Source organism: Mastigoproctus giganteus, chromosome 7, assembly GCF_048544385.1.
Source record: "Mastigoproctus giganteus isolate SK-2022 chromosome 7, ASM4854438v1, whole genome shotgun sequence".
NCBI classification, from domain to species: Eukaryota; Metazoa; Arthropoda; class Arachnida; order Uropygi; family Thelyphonidae; genus Mastigoproctus; species Mastigoproctus giganteus.
In genome coordinates, this window is record NC_143581.1 from 130,656,008 (window position 1) to 130,680,051 (window position 24,044).

The following is a 24,044-nucleotide window of genomic DNA, read 5'->3' on the forward strand; positions in this document are numbered from 1 at the left end:
ATAAAACAAAATTTATTTTTAACAAATCGAAACGAACAGCCAAAATTCATTGTTGCAAAGAAATAATAATAACATTATTAACTTAAATGATCTTTAGAAAACGCTATTGTTGGAAAAAAATTAACCATAATATATAATTTGCTTTACAGGCTTATTCCAGTCAAAAAAGACGAAATGGAGAGATCAATATCTTTTCTCCAATGGCACAAGGACAAATTTCAGAAAGACGATGAAATACGTCTCAACGAAAAATATGCTGTGGACTGGTTGAAAAAGGAAAAGAATCTAGAATTTGTAGAAGTCCTAGATAAGGGCGCTTATGGAGTTCTAGTTCACCTGAGGAATGAAAAGGAAGAAGACATCGCAGTTAAAATTGTTGATTCTACCACTGTTGGCGAAAGCGTCATATGGAAAACATTAGAGCATCCCAATATACTTCCCCTTCTGGACTCCTTAAATATAGAGGAAGGTAGGAGACTTACCTTGTTCTTCTTTCCATTGCACTATAGAACTTTAAGTCAAGCCGTAGCACTGGAAGAATACCGATTAAGCTTTAACGCTCTAGAGATGGGTAAGGGCTATGTAAGGGATGTCCTCAGGGGATTGGCCTACCTTCATAAATCGTGTATGTGCTATATGGATCTCCAGGCGGACCATGTCCTTGTTGATACGAACCACAGAGCAGTACTGGGAGACTTCCGCGCACTTGACATGATCCAACCACGCAATCGCGCTCCACTACCAAGGATTTATTGTCCTCCTGAAATTAATTCATTGTGGAAGAAAACTGTTCGATGTAACGGAGAAAAATTGGATTTATGGGCCTTTGGAATTCTGGTCCTAGAAGTTTTTACCCTCTTTGGTTACAGACGTAAGATGAACAGACTGCTGTTCAAGAAAACCTCCATCAGAACAGTGAAGAAGATGATGAACGCATCAATTCTGCAGGAAAAGTGGAAGTACTGGTATCCCAACTGCGATTTTATACCAGAAGAAGTTTTAGGTATGATTGACTTCCTGGAATTGTTCCTTCAAAAGGAACCGGGGAAGAGAATATCAGCTGAGAAGGGATTAATGCACGCTTTTATTTTACCTAAACGTGCAGAAGGTAAAAATAGAAATATTTCGTTCTCTGCCTACCTAATATTTTCTACGAACTGTTTACTATTTACGAAATACACTTAGTGGCCATTGAAATATATCTCCTTTCAGTACCTGAAGAATGAATCATGACAGGGTAAAAAAAAAAAAAAAATACTAGCTCACTACGTGGTAACGTTTGACTTCATAATTTTCAAGTGTTAAGAATTTGACAGCAATGGACTTTTGAATATTGCTGCAGACCAAGGGCACCAGTCAATACTCCTTAAGGGCGACAGCACCTTTCGACGTGATAATGTAGTAGCTGAAGTGTGTTCGGAAATAGTTTGAAAACTCCCAGATGCTCAACACCATCAAGCACCTGGAGGAGGGAAACACGGGATTTAAAACCTGTGTGACCTCCACCAGCCATTGTAGGGGAATTATGGTACGCTCTGCAGAAACATGGAGGGCCTTATCTGCAAGGATGTTCGCTTGCTTACAAATTTGCAGAAACAGGTACCAATCCAAACTGCATATCATGTAGATGAAGAGAATTGACACAAGGACTCAGCTGCAAACTTCGGAGAAAACTGAAAATAGTATAACACATTCAAGTATTTAAAATAATTTATTAATAGTTTAGATTTAAAAAGGTAGTATAACTAAATCGTGGCTATTTATTAAATCTAGATATTGTAACTAGCAATGAACTGAATGAACGAATAAATAAATAGAAACATCCGACAACTTAATCAAAAACGAAATCAGTTTTAAAAGTGAGGAATGATAAATGTGGAACGTCTCTTTATTTTGAAGATTGTAAAATTATTTTAGGAACAAAATTCCATGGAAATAGATTAGTGTTTTTAGAAGCAGAAGTTTGTAACGCTTGCAAAGCGCATTATAATCGCATATATGGGAATCAAACTCACGTTCGGAACGCATACATTTTATTAATGTAATTGCTTACGTGTTCTGAAGTACGTGTCTGCAGAGAGTGAGAAGAGTAACAGCTAGAAGAAATTTTTACTTAATATTTTGACCAACAATGTTTGAGATCAAAACTGAGGTCATTTAGTTAATGTGAGCTCCTGGCTGCAAACTACAGCCAGAGTGGTAATGGTCTTCACAAACTTTAGGCTTTCATATTTAAAAGAAAACATGAGGTTGGCTAGTTACTTTTGCTTTCAAGAAGAAAGATCTTCGGCTGATTTATAATGCTACTTCTAACCAGTTGTCGAAGTCAGAGTAATGTAGCAGTTATTCGGCTCTTGAAGAGCTGAATACCTTATTAAACGAATGATCCTGTTTCAATGGCCACTGAAGGTGTAATAATTTGCTGAGGATTAGGACTGACAGAATCACACGCTGGGGGTGAATGCAATGCTAATTATATGGGATAAAATCTTTATTTTTAAATCCATAAAACACCAAAAAGACTATGTTTGGAGAACAGCGAATGCAAGCCATAAATTTGTAGGTGGATTTGTCAGATAAATCCATTCTCCGACAAGTGAAGCTAAAGTTCACTTAGGCTCTCGCTCACAGTTCAGGTGCTTCAGCATACATTGGTGCCTCTAATCTAGAAAGCCTAATGAATACAATGAATAAAACTCTAGGTTCAGGATATAAAAGTATTCCAGTACTATGTTTGGTATGAATGTATTATTAATTATGTAGCACAAACTTTTTTAAAATGTGAATTTCCCTTTCGTGGAAGTCAGTAATTAATTCGCTAATTTTTTTTTTAACCTCGACGAGGGCCCTTTAAGAGATTTTTTTTCTTAACGTATTTTCCCGTTAGCTAGGATTAACTTACTTATCATTTGAACATAATTACCTAATACTGTGGTCTTTATGTACTGTATTTATATTATTTCGTTTTGTTTCAATAATCAGGATATACATTGACCGATTTGCATGTTTTTCCGGTTGAAACCCCCTATTCCTTCCCCAAAGATCGACTGATTTATTGTTAATTATATGGAAGAAGAAACTTTTAACTCTGGTTAACACCAAAACGATGCTGGTTTGAAGGGCAGCGAAAGTTAATCATAAATTTGTTGGAAAATTGGTCAGATAAATCCCTTTTCAAAGAGGGGAAGCAGTTTACTTAGCCTCTCTGTCTCTCACACTCCAGATGCTCAAACGTGCTGGATTTAGGGAACAATTTCGACATAGCTTATTTCGATTTTAGCAAAGTATTTTAGCAAAGTATTTGAGATGGATTGCTGAGTGGCTGCAGGACAGAAGGTTGTGATTAATGGATATTCTTCAGATTGATGTAACGTCAGGAGTGTGATCCCTCAAGGATCGGTTCTTGGACCAATGTTGTTTCTCATTTTCATAAATGTCGACGAAGGGATGGAAGGCATGATGTCAAAATTTGCAGATGATGTAAAGATTGGCAGAGTCGTTAATGATCAGTGCCAAGTAGCACTCCTTCAGGATGACTTGAACAGACTTCAAAGATGGTCAGAGAAATGTTTTAAGCTATGTTTTAAACCTGCTAAACGCAAGGTCTTACACTGGGGAATAGCAACCCACAAATAAATTATACAGTTGATGTGGGTCGAATTGAAAACAGTGGAGGAGAAAATAGATAGGGATACAATACGAGCAGATATGAAGTTTCCTGAACAGTGTAAACCGGAAATCAGACAGGAAAGCCATGGTTTCCTGTCGATGATTTATCGAACGTTAACCTGTAGAGATAGGGAGGTCATAATCTATAAAGACAATTGTAAAACTACATTTGAAATACTGTGTTCAAGGATGGAGACCATATCTGAAAATAATCATTGAGCTTCTTGAAAGGGTCCAAAGACGGGCTACAGAGTTTAACAACCAGGCACCTCAGCGGTGACCTGAATGAGATTTATAAGGCTCTGAGAAGGATTAGTAAAATGAATGAAGGTAGAATTCTCACTGTTATAAAGAATTACAGAACTCAGAACAAATTCAAATTACAGGGAAAGAGGTTTTAGATTAGATTGTGGGAAGTTTTATTTTAGCCAGCGAGTCGTTGACAGCTGGAACAAATTTCCTTTACTGGTAGTTGAGGCTGACAGTTTGAATAAATTCAAAAGTTAACTAGATAGTTACCTATGTGAGGAGGGAAGCATATAATTTATATTTTCTTATCTACTTGGTGTGTTTTTTTTTTCCAGTGCAGCAAAACCCTGTGGCTTCCTTGCGCTATATAGCAAATACTATTATTATTACATCACGTGTTATGATTCCAGAACTAGTGGCCATAAAATTAAATTACGGGTAAGGAGGTTAAAACTGGATTGTAAGAAGCTCTCTTTTGTCCCACGAATTATTAATAACTGGAATAGGTTACTTCTGAGGGTAACTGAGAGCTCGTGTAAATTCAGAGGTCAACTGGATAGTTGCCTGCTTGCGAAAAGAAACAAATTATTTTATTTATTTATATTACTATAATTACAGTATTACTTTTTTTGTTTATTATTATTTTCGGTTGTGCAGCCTGTCGCTTCCTTTTCCTATACAGCTAATTCTAACTACATATTCGTTTGAATAAGTGCTTAAGAATCCCCCCAATCCCAGATGTACTTGAACCGAGACTTCTTCAAACGAGTGACAGGTACAGGATTCAGTACGTTATGTCATGGATGCTAAAGTGTTTAAGATGTGACTTTCTAAGTCTTCCTTAAGGACTACTTATTGAGCGGGATAGTTTCCTCTATACTCTTGAGAGCATATATCCTGATTCTTACTTATAGTAACTGGCTGGAAGCAGGGGGACATATCCAGGGATTATTCCATGGAGGAAAAAAGAACCCAGTTAAGCCACGAAACAACATACATTCGGAAGTACTGCATCAGCATTTAAAACAAACATTTATTTATGGGTTTAGAATAAAAGAATTGCTGCTCTATCTGGGAGTGTTTGGTATATGCCTGTAATAGAATTAAAGATTTTTCGAGTGCTATCAAACATGGAGCGTTCTGGCCATCATTAAGAAATGTTTGAAATAGATAATAGATTCTATATAGCCGTACTAATGACACAAAAAATCTCTAATTAGAAAAGCCGAAACTGAAAGTATACCTTTTTTCACCAAATCAAGTTTTCGTCAATATAAGGGTAATCGTTTTTGAGGTGGGAAAACCATTGAGATTACGAAAAGTAGTTCGAAAATCGTATTATACGATTCAATCATGAAAAGCCATCCTACTTCCACGAGATTGGAAGATCAGTAAATATAGGAGGAAATAGAAGTTTTGCCATTGAAGAACATTTACTCACTTTTAGCTTAGAACATTTTGTTCATTTTCTAAGCCACTCAATTATTCAATTTTATTATCATATTGACATATCCGTCTATTTTAAAGATTTAAACTTCTCCACTTTCACATTTATTTTTGTTAGATCCGTTAACGTGCATGGAAGAGATCAATAAAGTTGTGAATAAGCCGACGGTCCCACCACCACCTCCTCCAATACTCCCACGAGTCTGCTACTGTCCTCCATCATCACTTTCTTCGGATTTGGAAAGTGAATTGCCCAGTGTTCAATGTGAAGTTGAAAGGTGTACTCCTGACATCGAGATGGAACCAGATGAAGCAGAAGCTGCCAATTCAGCAGGTATGTCGATGCAATCAGGAAACTAAGAGTTTATAATGAATAAACCGGTAATTTTATCAATGAGGCTTTCAATTATTTTCTTAATTGACATATAAGTCTGATTTTAACCTGACAACGCGCAGTAAGAATCGCTCCAAAATTAGCGTACCTTAATATGAAATTATAATCATTAATACTCTCTAAATTATTTCAGTTTACTCTAAAGCAAAAATTTCAATTTCTACTATAAATGACTATATTATTTTTACAGTTTCTTTTAGGCCTGTTTTCAAAAAATGCAAAAGAAGTTGGATTCAGAGAATACGGCAAGTATTCTCTTTTCGTGATCTCTTTTCATGTCTAGAATTCCTGAGAAAGTCGGAAAGTGTTCGCTGCTGAAGTGTTTAACGCTTGAATTTTGGATCAAGTAGCATTAATTCAGTTTCTTCTAAAATACAGCAAAATTAGCGTCGGTTCTGTTATTGATCAGTGTGGGGAGAATCGATGAGTACAATAAAATATCGAATTACCAAATCATCAAAGAAATTTAATTACTTTTGCGTCTTTGTATGGTAACGACTAGAACTGTTATCATTAAAAACGGTCAAACTTAATGCCCTCTTTATATATTACTTGAATTTTTATTGAATAATTCGTTATGTTTTGCTGACAGTTTTTGAAGTCGCGTGGTGGTTTCGGATGAAAATATGAGCATAAAAATTTCCCATCAAGAATTAAACTTTTCCAAGATTGATATCAACAAATATGTGCTATGCCAACCTAAGCTTGTCGATATAAACATGTTTAGGTTGACACAGCATTTCATAGATCACTACAAGAGGATATAATCGTGGGTTATAAATGGCTGAAAACAAATTTATGTGAATAGCGCTAATAAATAAAGAATTCTGTGTGATAATAATGGATGAATATTGCTTCCGCTATTTAATCATCGAATGACAAAGTTGAAGAACGAGCCATCCTTTTCGTCTGTTATAATAAAAATAACTTTGCCTGGAATGCCCTTTAAAGCTACATTAGGGAAAGCCAAGGGACTTATGAAGGCTAGCTAAAGAGAATTTATAATTTACATTTCTTAATATTTGTTATTAATGTATGTATTTCGACATAATTTCTGTATCTGTTTTAATATTTGTTAAAAATAGCATGTGAAAACCGCATCCCTGTTATAAATGCATTAAATCTATTAGGAAAATATGGTTAACTCTTTAAAATCCGGCACAAAGGATTTTAATGTTGCACATAGGGTTCCAGGATCCTTTGTGCCGGATTTAGATGATTCAAAAAATCATCTAAACGATGATGACTTGTCATCTTGAGTACTGGAGATGTGGTTATCCCACTGAGCAAGCTAAAAGCTAGGGTATTCGACACTACCTTCAACAGATAGCGTTAGCTATATTATAACTTTGAAAATTCACATTGAACAACTTTAACTGCACCACTAGAGATTGCCTACTATCTAATAGGGACCAGATAGTCCTGAAACAGGCTGGAATTGTAGTCTCATCTTTTAAAGAAATAGTCAATTAACCTTTCGGAGAGGCTATCTGTTTGAAAGTAGTGCAATACCAAGACAAATCGTTGCAAAGGCAAGTTTTTCTGCTGTGAGAATTAAGAGCATCGCATTATCTATGCAGTGAAAATCCTATTGGCCATAAAACACTAAAGTACAAAGTAACCGTGCGGGCACTTTATAAAAAAAGAAGGAAACGTCACTCTTTTTTGCATGGATTCTTAAATACAAACGCGATCCTTGATACCAGTTGTTCCCCAGATTGCAAAGTGTCGGATTTTATAATCAAATTACACATTACACATATCACGAACAATGGAGACTACCTCTATTTAACATTAAACTTAACCGTTCTGAAGTGATTTATTGTGTGAAATTATAATAACTACAAGATTCCTTTGCAGAACTGAATATAGCTTTGAGTAAAATCCAAGTATATGATATCAAAATTATTTTTTGCAACCAGTTCCTTTGTAACCACTCATAGTATCCAATCAAATTTGTCAGACGAGGCTTTCCCTTAACAAACCCATGCTGTGTCTGAATTATTGCTGCAGTCTTGTCTAGATGATCTTGCAATGGTTCTTTAACCAGTGACTCCACTATTTTCCTTGGAACAGAAGTTAAACTAACAGGCCTATAATTACTTGTGTGACCTTTCGATCCCCCCCTTTGGGAATTAGGGATACATCTCCATTCCGTGCGGTCTTCCTTAGCCATAATTATGATGCTCTTATAATTATGGTGCCTCCGTAGCCGAGTGGTCAGGAGCGGGGGATGCAATAGCACACGCTCTTTGAGTAGACCGTTGTTCAAACCCCTGACTGCTAAATACGGTCGATCTACCAACCCGCACTGGACCAGCCAGCGTGGTAGATTATGGTCCATTTCCCTCAGCATGAATTGTTGAGGAGGCTTCCATCCTGCAGTGGGTTGATAATGGCTGCAGTTTACCTTTTTTTACCATAATTATGGCTAAGGGTTTGCTTACTTCCTTTAATATAACTTGGACAGATCACATCCACCCTAGGTGCCTTCCTTATGTTTAACTTCAACAATTTCGTCTCCACTTTGCTCTCAGTTATTACAAAATCATTAAGCCCCCTGTTAGAGTTGAATAAGCTTCTGTCCTCCGCTTCCCTACAGAATTCCTCATGTGAATGTTGATGCAGAGTTCCAACCTACATAATTAGTATATATAAAATATTAACAGAATAGCGGTTGATCATTATACTCTAAGCTATTGATCCAGCTTAAATAGTACAATAAACAACAAATAGATTCATTGATTAAAGTTACGTCTTTTTCCAGTCCTAGAATATCTCAATACAGTCAAAACTGGTTATAGTGTCATTGAGGGAATTTCGATATTCTTGGCGTTATCGTCGAGTGGAATTACTTTAGTTAACCGCAATTAGGAACAGATTTTCAACACTTTCTCCCTTATGAAGCTGCGCTCCTGAACCATTGAAAATTAATTTTGTCAAATGCTCGTATTTGGGCAAAAGTTCAAAGGCAAGCATTTGAACTTATGTCCAACGATTTAAGGGATCCGATTATGCCTAGATGTAAGGGCCCAGGATACCTCAACATCCAGTGCCTCTGATCAGTTTGCGCTTGATAACGTTATGTTTTTATCATTGAGGTTATTTTCAGTTCGGATGGGATGTTACAGTGTAATCGCGCCTCTTCTTACTGAAGAAAAAGATGGCAGGGAAGCAGCCATATAGTCATATGAAAAAAAGGGTAATGACTATATTTAAAGAAAATTACTAACAACTCTATTAAATAAATAAATCTTTATTTGTCCTACCAAATTTAAAATATAGGTGTACATTGGTAAGTGACAAATTTCCCTTCACGGCAGACAATGCCAGGGGATTATCATAAAATGCGAATAAAAGAATATCTAAAATATACAAGAAAGGTTAAATATACACGAAAAGATGACATTTAAACTACATTACTCTTCACTACATTTCTGTCTAGAGTCCTGGCAATTGTAATACAAAAGTTCATCTTAACATCACATCCACTGATCAACTTGTGCGAGATATACATTATTCAATTGCGTACACACAGTTCTTGACAGAAATTCACACAACTACTAGGCAACAGTAGCCACACTGCGGTTTGTTTCCTATATTTCGGGTCTTCTATGAGCCTTAGTAGGTCAATTCCGATATGTGTTAGGCACTGAATTTATTTTAACGCACTGGCGGGTATAAACCTGTCGGCCATCTTCAGTCTGTTGGTCTTCATTCTCAAGGATTTCGTGCCTCTTAAGGCAGATGGCGGGATGTGCCACTCACAAAGCTGCCAGAAGCATGGTGATGATATCGTGCCAGTCATCATTTTGATTGCGGTTATTAATCGTTTCCAGGCAATGATGTCTGGTAAACGCTGCAGTTTAAGCTGTTCAGAGAGCTGCGTGGTCCTTAACTGTTGAGGGAGGTGGTGCTTATGGTTTTCCCTTCTTCTCAGAAGGTTTATGAAATCGTCCATTTACTGGGATCTCCAAAGTTTCAATGTACACAGTGCAAAAAGCGAATTCTAAAGACCACCGAGGAAACTGCCAAAAATCTGCGAATTGACATTACAATTGGCAAACAAAGTACTATGTGATTATTTCACAGAATTAGAGATTATCTGTTTTATCGCGCGCAACATTGCGTTGTTTACTGCGTGATGTTTGGGGTCACCGTAAAAAAAATACAGCATCTGAGAGAACACACTGATTGCTATTCAAAATACAATTCACAGATGGACACTGAAGTAATGTTTTACACATCCTAAAATATGTTTTGTTGCTGCTCAGTTTATTGGAACGTTTGACGTTATAGCAGAGGTATGCAGTTTAGAACAGGCATTATAACCAAGGTGAAATTGCACGATATGTGGAGATTTTTAGAGTAAATGTAGTATTTATTCATTATTTTAATACAGTATAATCAATAACATTATACAACAATAATGAAGTCAAAATTATACATTAGCAGCCAAAAATTAAAAGAAAATAAATATGTTTGAGCATCACTCTTTGGGGAAGATGCCACGTCGATTATATTTGTGTTTTAAAATGTGATATTTCCAATGTTTTCTCTTAAATTGAACAGTTAAGCGATACGACTAGGGAAACAAGGAATTATTACATCATTTTTATCTAATTTGAAGCATTTCAAATGCATTAAAGAAAGCACCATGGTCATTTAAAACTACTAAAGATTTATCATCATTCGTCTGGTTTACGTTTAAATTCAATTGTAATCAAACATATGCAGTATCTCTTAAAACTAGGGGAGACCCCGCATTTAACTACCGGTATAAAATACCTCGTAAATTTAAACTGTCGTTATTCATTTAATGTAAACATAAAATCGTAAGTTATAACTAAATAATATAAGTAAGATATGACAGCAATCGAGCTGTCACAAATACAAATTTCAAACACTAAAAATTGTAACAGAAAAACTTGAATACTTATCAAAAATCAACTGTCTGAAAAGCACCATTTCTTGAATATGGAAATAAATATAGTCGCGCTATACTACACTTTTCAAGGTGTAGTATTACCATGATTACCAAGTGTAGTCATCGTCAAATGATGGAACAGTTAACCTCTGCATTTGATGCAGAATCATCACAAGGCATCAATGCCCACGCCATCCAAAGAGCTCTACAATTCTGAAGACTTTCGTGGAAGTGATCGAGCTCGGAAAGCTACCAAACGAGAAATACGACTGCATTGCTACCAGGGGCGCAAAGGATAGCAGAAGAGCTGGAGTGTCATGGAAGAGTGCACATATGGAGGGAGTCATGTAGCAGTGGAACCATCCTGTTGTGTATCGACAGTACAGGCTGCTGAAAGAGGTATAATGGTGTGGGGCATGTCTTTGTGGTATACCTTTAGTCCCCCTAATGGTGAACGTATGAAATGCTGTCAGACATAATCGGCATTACCTCCAGAGAAAAAGATGAGAGGATCAATGTATTATGGACTAAATTAGTAGAAAAGGAAACTTACCTTGGAGAATGCTTGCAACAAAAATCTGAAAGAAAAGAAAATTAAATTAATCGAAAATTTCTAGATTCAGACTGCACATATTTAATTATATCTATTTACTAAACACGATTAGAATAAGAACAGAGGGAGAAACAGAAGTAAAGTAATGAAAATTCCTCTATTGTACCGAAATCCTGTATTAATGACCAAATATGGAAGTTTTTTAAGAGGCAAATCCGTTTGCCAAATTGCAATCTTAATAGGGGAAAGCGTCCAGGGAGTAGTTCACTTTGTTTTCCCACTAAGGTCTGTCTAATTGAAGGTTGCAAACATTCATTATGGTGGGAATCGCTGCAGTAGTTCAACAGCTGGAAATTTCTGCTAACCGAGCGTTCCGGCTCCACCAGACCACCGCAGATTAAGATCAATACCACAACCATCAAGCACCGCACCCAACTTAGCACCTTGGTGTAATCCTGGACTCAAAACTGTCCCTCTTACGTCTACAGAATATCCAAAAGAAGATAAGAAATTACACAGCATTGGTGGCAAGGGTCACCCGCAGGGACTGGGGTCTAAACGTAGCCTAGAACTGTTTTATAAAGCAGTATTTTATTCCAGCCATTGCAGGGTCTGGTATCACCGACAACTATTGTCACAAATCAGAAGAAATTAGCTGTCATTCAAAAAGCAATACTACTTACCATCACCCGAGCCTACTGCAAGGTGAGCACTCTGTGCTCACCGTGCAGCGGGAAGACCCATCGAGGACTTGGGTCCTCCCTCTAAACCTTGAAATAATTAGATGTGGCATGTTCTATCATATGTCCAAAGGAATTTCCACTACCACACTGAATTCACCGCCAACCCAGAAATCAATCGCAAGACTGAGAAAAGGAGCCTTCTCGCTCACCTGCAGCAGACTTGGGAGGACAGGTGGACGATATCCACTAAGGGAGCAATTACAAAGAAATTCATCCCTGAAGTAACGTTCGAGTTCCCAAAAACCCCAAGCTGGTTTTTCCCTGGCCTGTACATAACGTACATCTTTACAGGCCATGGGTCGATACAAGAAAAATTAACGTCTCTGGGCATCACAGATTACCCACGCTGGCACTGTGGCATTGATGAATCTTGGCACCATATAATGTATGACTGCCCTCACAATGAAGACTTGAGATCTATTGTGTGCAAAACGTAAGTACCGGTCAGGTTTTCACCTGTAGCTTCTCATAGGAGTGGTCTGGATATGGGAAAAGCATACCAAAGGAACCAACACCGACAACGGAAACAAAACGGTACAGAGGGACCTTATTCAAAAATGGCTATGTTGCCATTTTTCTTCCTCATGTGCGTCTGTTCCGAAGTCGGAACAGACGCACATCGGGAAGGATTACCTCAGTACAGTAGCGTGCACCGGTTAAAATACAGCCTTCCAGTATGTGGAGTTGTGTACGTTCGTCCAAGATAACGCCTCCCCAGATAAGAAGACCTCGACCTTTCGATCCCTTTCTGTGATGTTTGCGGGGTAAAACTGTGTGCAAGCCTCTCGCCAGATTAGCTGATGTTCAGAATCGCTGCTGAGACTGAATCTACTCTCATCAGTAAAGACTACCTCACCCCATTACGCTGCTGTCCAGTTCTTGTGTTCGATGCACCACTGAAAACGCGGTCTCCGATGGGCAGGTGTTAAAGGCACACAGCATACTGGCCGTCGGGCAAGCTGTCCACCTTTGTGGAGCTGCCTGGACACAGTAAACCGCGATATCCTGCGTCCTGTGCAGCTGGTTTGCAATGGATCCCGCTGTCTGTCCCTCTTGGCCTGTACGAGTATATAACGGTCATCATAGGGCGTGGTTTTTCGTGGACGACCACCACTAATCCTTCGAACAGCTGTATCTGTCGTTCTGAAGGCCGACCACGCACGTGAGACGATGTTCTCGGCGATACCAAACTCTGCAGCCACGCTCCTTGCACTTCGAGCTTCCCGATTATTCGACCCCGGGTAAAGTCATCCAGACGTTGTCTATTGGCCATTTCGTTGTCTATATCACTGTATGAAACCAATCGAACGTCTGTAACAATCGTGCTCACGATTCGGTAATTTACACCTAACTGCCGCTTTTATCTGTTTATGTGAGCCCTCTCATCACGATTCAAATTTTTGCATGTGCACCAGCTTTCTACTGAACGGCCACAGTTATGCAAATCGCCATCGGATGTTTCGTTTGATTTTGTGGTTGTAACCTTTAGAAATAGTGTTGGTCGTTAAGGTTTGCACACCAGTGTAATTTGCCAAAGGACCAAGAACATATACTAATTCACACCCAGACAACTATAAATATTTTACAACTTTTGCACAGGATGTCTTCAACAGATGAAGAACATTAAGGAGCCTATTAAAGCACCAAGACCAATAACTTGAGAAAGATCCTGGGTACTCCTCCCCAGTAGCATCAACCGTCAACCAGCTAGATCGCCACAATGCACATGACCAACGATCACGGACGGGACCATGTTCCAGGAAAGACAATGCACTAAACCGGGCCTATTATTATCATTATTATTAGCCATATAGGTAACAAGGAAGCCTGAGGCTTATGCTGCACCAGCCAAAAAAAAAAAAAAAATTCCATAGTTACCCAGAGAGAGAGAAGGAAATCATCAAGAAAGAGACGAATGATGATATCTAGCTCAGGACCCTGGGTGTGCCAAGCCCATACTGACCAGATGTGAGCCCCCAGGTCTACAACGTAATGCGACAATAGTGAAGTGACGGCAAACCGGGATGGGACTCTGTCCCAAATATATCAACACGACTGGATCCTGAATACGCAAGAACGTAAAAGAAGAAGAACCATGGACTGGACTGCGGCTCATGAAACGCAATCCACCGAATTGTCACCGTAACTAGAAGAAATAAGGAAATGATCACAAATCCCGGATGGAACCTGATTCTACAAAGACTCTAAAACCCAGCAGTGTCTCCAATGTCTGGGTTTTAGACATTTTGTTTTGTCGCAACACCACGTTGCGACAAGCCATATTGGCAATCAAACCGAGCACTGTCGCCTGGTTTTCTTTTATTCCTCTCCCCGGTCTGGGGGGAGGAGACGGGTACCTGTCTCCTTCCCCTGCCACACCCTTCCGCCTGGTGAGGTATGGGCCTGCTTTACTGACATTCTGGGGTGCCTTCTCTATCGTCCCCCATACCTCTGTTTTCCCCCATCCTTCAGTCTCCCCCTACTCTGTCTAACTCGCCAAGCGTATGCCCTACACAATTTATCTAATTAATAACGTTCAAATTTAAACTGCGCTTATATAAACCTCTCTCGGCCTTTTATATTCTAGCGTTTACCCTCTCCCTTCTTTTTTTTTTTCTTCATAGGTTTTTGCCACTGAAATCTTCGGAAACTAGGTGACAGGGCCTGCCAGAGTACAAAATGAAATCTACTGGGTACCTGACCTACCCCCCAGGGGCCAAGTGCGGTAACGGTGGGTCCCGACAGAGGCCCAACGGCTAAATGGCCAGAACAACGGTACACAACACTAAACATCCTTCCACTCCCCACACACTTTTTAAATCTGTGGCCTACACAGAGTACACAACGTGGAGATGGGGGGGGGAACCCCTGGTGCCGTCAGACAATGAACACACTTTGCACTTGCAGAAACTCAACTAAGTATTGCTTACGGTTGGATGCCCAATTTATTATAACATCTTTTTGAATTTTTAATACTAAATTTCAAGGAGGTTATAACTCTCTCAAGAATTTGAATTCCATTTCAAATATACCAACACCTTCCCTTGCCAAGCATTTTGACAAAGGAGGTGTTGGTATATTTGAAATGGAAGGCCTTTTTGTACTTCTGTGCTATTTTGTATCGTATTATAGCGTGTGTGTATTAATTTTTCATATACATCAATTATATTCTCCATAATTTATACCACGTATATTGATTTATGAGATATAACATTGTTATTGGTAATGTGTATGAAATGGTTAAAAAAGGTATAACAATTCAAAATACACATATGCCTGGAACTTTCCATAGTTAGATACGGGTCCTTTCTCAACACTCATCTGCGATTGTCACTTAATAGTGCGGAGCATGGTATGGATGCAATCAAGTGATTACTCTGTGGTGTCCTTAAACAATTCCATCCACGTATTCTTATCATCGTTTTGCTTTCCATCGATGCAGAGTCACATCGCAATACCACTAAAAGTGAATTCTTATCCCGCTATTTGTGTTCTTATTGCCGTATCCAACGAGGTACGGCAATGCTGGTCACTTCTGTTGTAAATAGTAGCTCAGTACACTGTTGCTTGCTCTTGGATTTTGAATGGGCCGGACGGACTTTGGACATTGTTGTCTACTTTTGAATGGATGCATCTCATTCTCTGCACGGTATTGTAAATTGTGTTTGTAATACTGTACGTATGATATTGTAAATATACGGTGGGATTCCCAGAATTTGGTGTCTACAGGTGTCGTTACGTGCTCTTCAATAACCGAGTTCCATTCACCGTTGAACATGTCGTCAGTGCGGTTCCCCCAAGTGGTCCTTGAGTCAGCTCATACCTCGCCAATGTAACTCGCGTCAGAATCTCAACGCCGTATTTGCAGATAACCCCACTCCTGAATATTTCTGGAGTGACTTGACTGAAATATGACTTCTAGAAACTTGCCATATGGAAGCTGCCTACACTGAATTTACTGACTCACTCTTCACTGCAATAGAAACAGGGCCCGGAGTCTTCTGTGACAGCGTAGTGGTTTAGCCACTTTGTTTGGAGAGAACTGGGTTCGAATCCCTTCAGAGAATAAAAAAAAAATTCTAAAGTTCTCTACAATCGAGGCTGCAGTTAGCCGATTGTTCTTCACGACTGGGTGTCGATTATTCACAGCTTTTTTCAGCTCGCACGACATGCATATCAGCCACATGAACATTCACATATGCAAACAATACAGAATGGCGCAATGTGATCTAAATGTTTCTAAAATCGAAGAACAATATGCTCTGGTCATTAAAACAGGTTCTGTTAGTATTAAAATAGCATAATGATGCAAGGAAGCGAACTTATTCTGCGAATGCCAAAAAAGAAAGAAAGAACAGAACAAAAAATCTCATGTACATCAAACAAGACCACCAATTTAACATCCCTTCGCACTTTCTCCAGAAGTTTTATAGTCTCAGAACTCGGATATAATATTAAGTCGCACCACCGTGCTAATAAAGAGACGATATGAAGACGACGACGACGACTCTACTTGCAAAATTCCGGAAAATCAAGGGAGAACACAATGAGTTCTCGCTGCATGTTGAATGTCATGTCGTTCTCATCCTAAACATCTTTTAATTCCCCTCCCCCCCACCAAATTTATACCCTACTCTTGTGTTTCTGTTCACTAAGTGCAATACTTTTCATTTTGTAGCATTAAACTTTAGCTGAAATTTATCAGACCATACTTATGGTCAGTGCAAACTTTCCGAAAGAGAACAACCAAGTTCTGATGATTAACTACTCTCCCAATCTTTAAGTTGTCAGAAAATTTAGACAGCTTCCTCTGTATTCCGTCATCAATATCAATTAGCAATATAAACAGTGGGACCGAGCACTGATCCCTGAGGACCCCCCTACTTGCTACTCCAGTCCACTCTGAAGAGTACTCATTTTATGACCACACTTGTTTCCTATCTTTCAACAAACTCTTAAAGCAATTAACGATACTTCCCTGCCATCCAGACCTGCTCTAACTTATACAATAACAGATATTTATTTAAAGTATACCCAGTAAAATAAAATAAAATAAAATATTTCCAGAAGCTTTCGGAACTCGTGTCCCTTTCTCAACTGACAGAATTTTTAAATACATTACAAGCAAACTGTGGCACGTTACTCATTCGTCATTGTTGTAGCACGGACGTGTGCTGCCTTGCGCCAGTGATCATCCATCAATAAAACGGTTGTCTCCAGGATTGGATGTATACGCATGCCTTTCTGGCGATTTAATGCCTTAGGGTTGTTCATTATGTTTAGTGACTCTAGCCATAGGCGGTGGCGAAAGTGTCGCGCGTGGTCCACTATCTCAAAGTCGCGCTTGGGGTCAAGATCGTGGTTGGTAGCCCAAAAATGTTCTGCAAGCGCGGACTGGTCAGTTTCGGCAAGCCGGATTGCTCTGTCGTGTTCCGTGAGGAACACGACAGAGCAATCCGGCTACAACAATCCGGCTACAACAATTGCTACAACATTGTTGTAGCAATCCGTGCTACAACAATGACGAATGAGTAACGTGCCACAGTTTGCTTGTAATGTATTTAAAAATTCTGTCAGTTGAGAAAGGGACACGAGTTCCGAAAGCTTCTGGAAATATTTTATTTTATTTTATTTTACTGGGTATACTTTAAATAAATATCTGTTAAACTATGGACCCCAGTACTCCAGGCCCATTTGTCATTATACAATAACCTCCGATGAGGAACCGTATCAAAAACGCTACTATAATCCAGATACAAGTTGTTTCTCGCATTCAACTGCTTTATTACCTCACCATAGCAATTTACCGTATTAGTAAAACAACATTTCCACCTTTAAGGAACTATGCTAAGAAACATTCATGATACTTGTCGTGATGGTGTTGTATTGCGTTCTTAACCATCGATTAATAATCTTATCAACAAAAGAAGTCAAATTCACTGGTCTATATAATTGACCATCACTCCTTTGGCGCCTCCCATTTGGATTGGAGAGACTTTGACACTTCTACAGCCCAATATTTGATTGTAATGATTAATTTTTCACTCATCTATTGCCTTTCTTCAGTATAACTGGATGTTCACTACCCGCCTCAAAGCTTAACATTCTCTCAGCCTCAGTAGCTTTTCTGACACCAGACTATGCTGAGTTAGTCACTCCATACTCAATGAATTTAGATCTGAAGCTATTTAAACCGGTGTTATTAACGAACACAGGTTAAAACTTTCTGATGACTGAACACGAAGCTGCTTTCCAGGCTTCAGTATAGAGCTTTCCACAAAATGATTCAAAGCGGACAAGTTTCTCATCTCGGATGAGTGTGAAATTAATCTTTTGAAATATTTTTGGAGTCAGAAAATCCTCATTGCTATGAGGAATTTAAGCATCACCCGCCTCATCTCTCAGGCAAAAGAATTTTACTTGAACGGCCATCAATAATTTGTTAAGCGCTTGATGAAACGCATCGATTTTGATGGGGAGTAGAAAAATTCGTTTCTGGATTTCATGCGGAATCCTGTCATCAGGAAAGGTCAAAAACTGGTAAAAAGCGCACGGATTATAAAATTCTTAAAATATTTATTAAGAATTCAAGTTCGTCAAAAGTTAACAGAATCTTGACTGTTATAACTATATATATAGTACAGGTGATATGTTTAAGACAGATCCAATCCCTGAATTATAAGGTCTGTTGCAAAACAAGTACATCTCATTTAATCTCGAGATATTAATTTGACCTTTTGTGAAACTTCCTTTTCTAACGAGTCATTCTGAAAATAAAGGACCGCGATCGATAATGCAAGTGATCCATAACGGAACTGCTGTGGCGTGTAGGGTCATCTGGGACATTAAAAGGGATACATTGAACATGGCCATTAACCACGGAGATCTCAGCTCGAAATTAATTGCCTTTTATGGTGAGCGACATGCTGCAGCAGTTTTAATTATCTAAGTGGCTTGTCTCACTCAGCAGCACACGCAATAATAATACGCCTCTTTTAGTAGCGGTATTCTCTATTCTGGACATCAAAATATTAGCCTAATGCATTTCTCAGTGAAATGTTGAGGGTATGCGAATTAGAAATTACCTTGATTTGCTATGTCGAGAGTGAGATAACGTATAAAAAACAAATATGTTCATACGATTGGAAATCTGTTCAGGAGCTGCCGAATGGTCTCGACGGCTCAGGATTTTTCAGCCCACACAAAGGACTAAAACATCCGAAATAACTCAGGGGGGAACTGCCCTCCACCCGAGTTGGGCTAACTACAGCCTCGATTGAAGAGAATATTAGAAATCCCTCCAGTCATTGAAGGAACTCGAACCAAGGATTCTCCTAACGAGTGACGAAACCACTGTGGTATCATCTCTCTTGTTTCTTATCTTCTTAAAGATATCAGTGAGGTTGTTGTTAGTATTTGGTTAAACGTCACAAGGGTTACGGAGGCAAAATTGTGACTGCTCATAGTTTATTTAGTCGAAATATACCGGTGTTGATGTTAAATTAAATACTCCTGTATAGGCCAATACATTTTAAATAGATTATAAGTATGTTTGCATACATTCCCAGGATATGAGTTAAATCGTGAGAGGTTCAATCTCTAGACCGACTGAAAAGTGTTTGACCGTATGGTTGAATATAAGGGACAATCAAACAGAAAATGCCTAACGGTAAGTTGACTGTCACAGGATGAACATTGGGGTGGATCTTTTCCCAGTAGCAGGAACAGATGAGTATGATGAGTGTGTCCAATTCTGAGTCTTGCCAGTACCACTTCCTCTCGTCTCTTTCGTCGAAAGCCTGAGAGCCACAGCTTTGGTTCTTGCTTTATCTGGTAAAGTTTGCTGTCAGTATTCCTTTTCTAGATCTGTGACCAGTTGTCACACATGTAAGTAAACCTAGTATGAACCATCCTTGCGAAAATTTTATTCGTGCAGCTCGTAAGAGATATTGGCCTATAATTTTCAACACAGGAATGATCTTTTCCTGGTTTGGTAAGGCAATAATGAAAGAATGACGCCAGAAAGAAGGATAGGCATTTTTGGGAATATCCGATTATAAAAGATTAACATGGTACGCAAATCCTCTTGAAGTAAATGCTTCAACATAACGTAATGAACTCCATCTGGACCTGCGGCACTATTTGAAGATCTGTTTAACGATTCTTAAAGTTCTATGAATGTAAAGGGTTGTGCGGAAAGAGTCGTGCGTGAAAAAGTTGATTTTTTATCGTTCTGCACTAGCTTTGATGGTCTGAAATGTGGACGCATAGGAGGCAGAAGCAGAGATTGTAGCAAATGATTCTGCAAGTGCATTAGCAACTTCTTCAGCTGTAGATATGTCTTTCCCTTTCCAATGAAGTATTGGAGAGGGCAGACGAGCGAATTTCCCATTTAGTGCCTGTATTCTTTTCCAGATGAGGCATATGTCGGTGTCTTTTGTGATTGTTGAGGCAAAAGCGATCCACGAGTCTCGTTTCGCTTTCCGTCTAATTTGCCTTGCTTTAAGCCTTTTATAAGCAATGAGGTTATTAGTGGTGGGGTTCTTACGGAAATTATTCCAAGCTACGTTGTTTTCCTGTTTGGCAGTGAAGCAATCTGCACTCCACAAGTGATTTCGGTGATTGCGATGTGTTTTCGATTTTAGAATGTAGGTATTAGCGGCAGTCAGAATCTGATTGGTGATGTAAGTATTTACATCATCAATAGGTTCTTTTTTTAACGTAGTCTGTCTAGAAGTACTTGAGCAGAATAGCCATTCCAGTTCGCCTTTTTAAACTTCCAAGTGGATCGTTGATCAGGATTTAGAGTTACTCCTGTTTGTAAGGAGCAAATAATCGGAAATTGATCACTGTTAAAAGGATCGGTTAATACACACCATGTCATGATTGGAAAGATGGAAGATGAGCAAACTGATAAGTCAATTTCAGAAGTAGATCCTGTATGTAGGTGAATGTAGGTAGGAGATCCAGAGTTTAATAAATTCAGATAATTATTATTTATAAATTCCTCAATCATCTTGCCCCTTCTGTCCATTGCAGCTGATGGATGGCGTCCATTAAAGTCACCGAAAAGATAAATTGGAGTTGGGAGTTGTGTAATGAGGTTGTTAAGTTCTTAAAGGGCAAGGTGTAGAGATGGTGGAATATAAATCGAAACAATGGTAACTGAAAAAGCAACTGCAATCCGAGCTGCCACAGCTTCTAGGGTGGTTCTTAATTGGATCAGTCTGGATGGTATGTTAGAATTTACAAGAATGGCTACTCCTCCACGGGCAGGAGACTCTGGGCTCCTATCTCGTCTGTATATCATATAATTTGAGAATTTCGGCGAAACTTGGGGTGACAAGAATGTTTCCTGTAGGCATATACTTATGGGATTAAACTGAGAGATTAAATCCCTTAAGTCATCAAGAATGGCTGCTTAGTCCTCTACAGTTCCACTGTATGATGCTAGGTATTATTTTGGTTTGGCTGAGGGTGATTCATCTGACTGTTTTTTGTATGCAGGGCATTTTTTCTGGTCATTTTTCGGAATAAGGGGCGTCCGGTATCCATAGTGTCATTGGCATGGAGTTCTAGGAAAGGTTCTTCATAATTTGGGTGTTTATCCACTTCCATAGTATTGGTGGATGGATCAGTTTCCTTAGTCTTTATTAGGTTTCAATTTTTTTGTGTCATTTGAGACTGTCAGAGTTTCAGTTGTGATATTAATTGGGGTGTTGGTGGCATTGCTGGTTTTAGTTTTACAATTATCTTTTCCAGTGGTTGATAAAGTTAACCCAATTAGCTATCGAGACGTTGGGCGGTATTGACACATCTGTTTGAATTGCAGTTGTATGAAACTTTCAGGTTCGAGAGGCATAAGATTGACTAGGCATAGTCAAAAATTATTTGTCTGCGTGCCTCAGGATATGTGAATTTATGTTCTACTTTGTATTTCCTACCTGTTTTTCACTTTTCACATGATTTAGAAAAGGCAAGGTGATTGCTTTTGCAGTTGGGGCAAATGGGAACTGCGGCTGGACAATCTTCTTGTGTATGCTCTTTTGATCCACAAATAGGACAGATGGCGTCACCTCTGCATGCCTGCTGTGAATGGCCATATTTCTGGCATTTAAAACAGCCAAGAGGATTCGGGATGTATGGCGAATTCGGCAGTTTAAATAGCCAGCTTTTACTGAGGATGGCAAATCAGGAGTACTAAAAGTTAAAATGACGGAACGAGATTTCCATCTTTTTTTGTCATTCTTTTATCACTGATTACCTTTTTGATTGCTAAGTTCTTGAACTAATTCCTCCCCAGACACTGTAATTAAGTCTCATTCTGTGATGACGCCTTTTGATGAATTTAGAGTATTGTGGGGAGTAACAGATACTGGTAACCACCAAATGTCGTTGGTCTTTAATAGCCACTCCGAATGTTTGGTGGTGGCTGTTTCAATCAGGAGATCTCCGGATTGTAGTCGCTTTACCATTTTTGGTGATCCTGCAATAGATTACAGATGTCTTTGAATCATGACTGGAGATAACTTACTCACCGGCTGGGTGGACAGAGTGTATCACCAAAAAATTAGGAATGTCTGGAGACTGTGTTTCTGCTCGAAGCCTTTTAGGTTGACTATTGTTGTTATCATGACAGGATTCTTACCTTGAAGGCTCTAAGGGTGGAAAATTGTTAGAATCCATGGTGGCTCCTTTTGGTCCTGGGGGTATATCTTTACCACCCAGGTTACCGGCCCCGCCACGGGGAGGCAGGAGCAGTGCCACGATGTGACCAAGCGGCTGAGTTAGTAAATTAGTATTTATAGAAAAAAGAAACAGAAAGGTGGGTTCCCTTTATAGAGCGAAAATGCTACTCTGATATACAAATAAAATCAAGAAAACTGTTTTTGAAACAAAAAATAGAATCCGTTCGCTCAAATGCTCTTTGCAGAAATCGCTTTTAGAAATACTCTAGAAATCGCTTAGCCACGGAACGCTTGGCACCCGGGTCCTATCAATGAGGGAATAGAGGGGAAGTTGTGAAAGTCCGCTAACGATTTAAAGTTTGGGAGGGTGGTTAACGATAGGAACTAGGCTATGATTCTTCAAAAGGCTTTTCACCAATTGAAAGTGTCTTCTAAAAATGGCAGCTAAAGTTTAAACTGTACGAAAAGAAAGGTGGGGAACAGAATCCCAGTAATAGTTTAAAAAAATATACTTGCTGTTTCTACTCCGGGATGACCACATGGATAGAGGAATTCACAAGACAGCGAGAGAATACAAGCAACAGTATTTAGTAGTTATGGGCTTGAAACCCCGGTCACTCAAAGTACGCATAATTATGCACCCTCGCCCCAAAATTCTGTTCCCAGCAGTAGTGCTGGATTAAGGCACGGGCTGTAGGGCCCTTACCCGGGAGCCATTATTAAGGATACCAAAAGCATAAGAACAATGAATGAGGCAAGAAATATATATATCCTTAGTGAGGGCGCTGAAAAATATTTCTGCCCGTGACGCGGAAATACCCAGGTCCGACTCTGCCCAGCAGTAGTTTATGTGCGCGGTGTGTGTGTGTGGGGGGGGGGGAGAAATTAGATGTTGTTCAAGGTAAGAAAGACTGTGGGAGTGTGTGGTATAGAAGGACATGAAGTTCAATATGCTGTGCAAACAGGAGGCCAGAAAGCGCAGTATTCTATTATTTATCGAATTTTGAAAATACAGAGGAGGTCATTATCTATCAAAATATTTTCTGCTAATTTATTACACTACCAGAAACTATATCCTCAATAAGTCGTGGTTCCTGTGAATGGCAAATATGGTCACGAGCTCGTTCGCGTAATGGAAAACCCGGAATACCTCATTAAGCCCCAAGCTGAGCCCAGCTAACTCATTCATCTCCCGATTAAAATAGTCGTTACGAAATTCCTGTAGTTGTTGGCTGCATTTGTACCCTACCTGTTCCCACGCGAGAGGCTACAGATAAAACCTCTCTAAATGTTACGAAGGTCACTTAAGGAAAGTTTTTTTGTTCGCAATCAATTATTAGAAAATTATGCGTTTCATTCTCTGCTCTTGAAACTT

At 39.1% G+C, this 24,044-nt stretch overlaps 1 protein-coding gene across 1 annotated transcript in view; it reads right to left on the minus strand.

Annotated features, from left to right (window-relative positions):
• The window catches only part of LOC150083201 (polycystin-1-like), a 154,741-nt gene that overhangs the window by 129,777 nt on the left and 920 nt on the right, over positions 1 to 24,044 (minus strand). Inside the window, exon 2 of the mRNA XM_090378431.1 lies at positions 11,239 to 11,263. Coding sequence (XP_090234557.1) covers positions 11,239 to 11,263 — 25 coding nt within the window. The remainder of the gene's footprint in view (positions 1 to 11,238; positions 11,264 to 24,044) is intronic.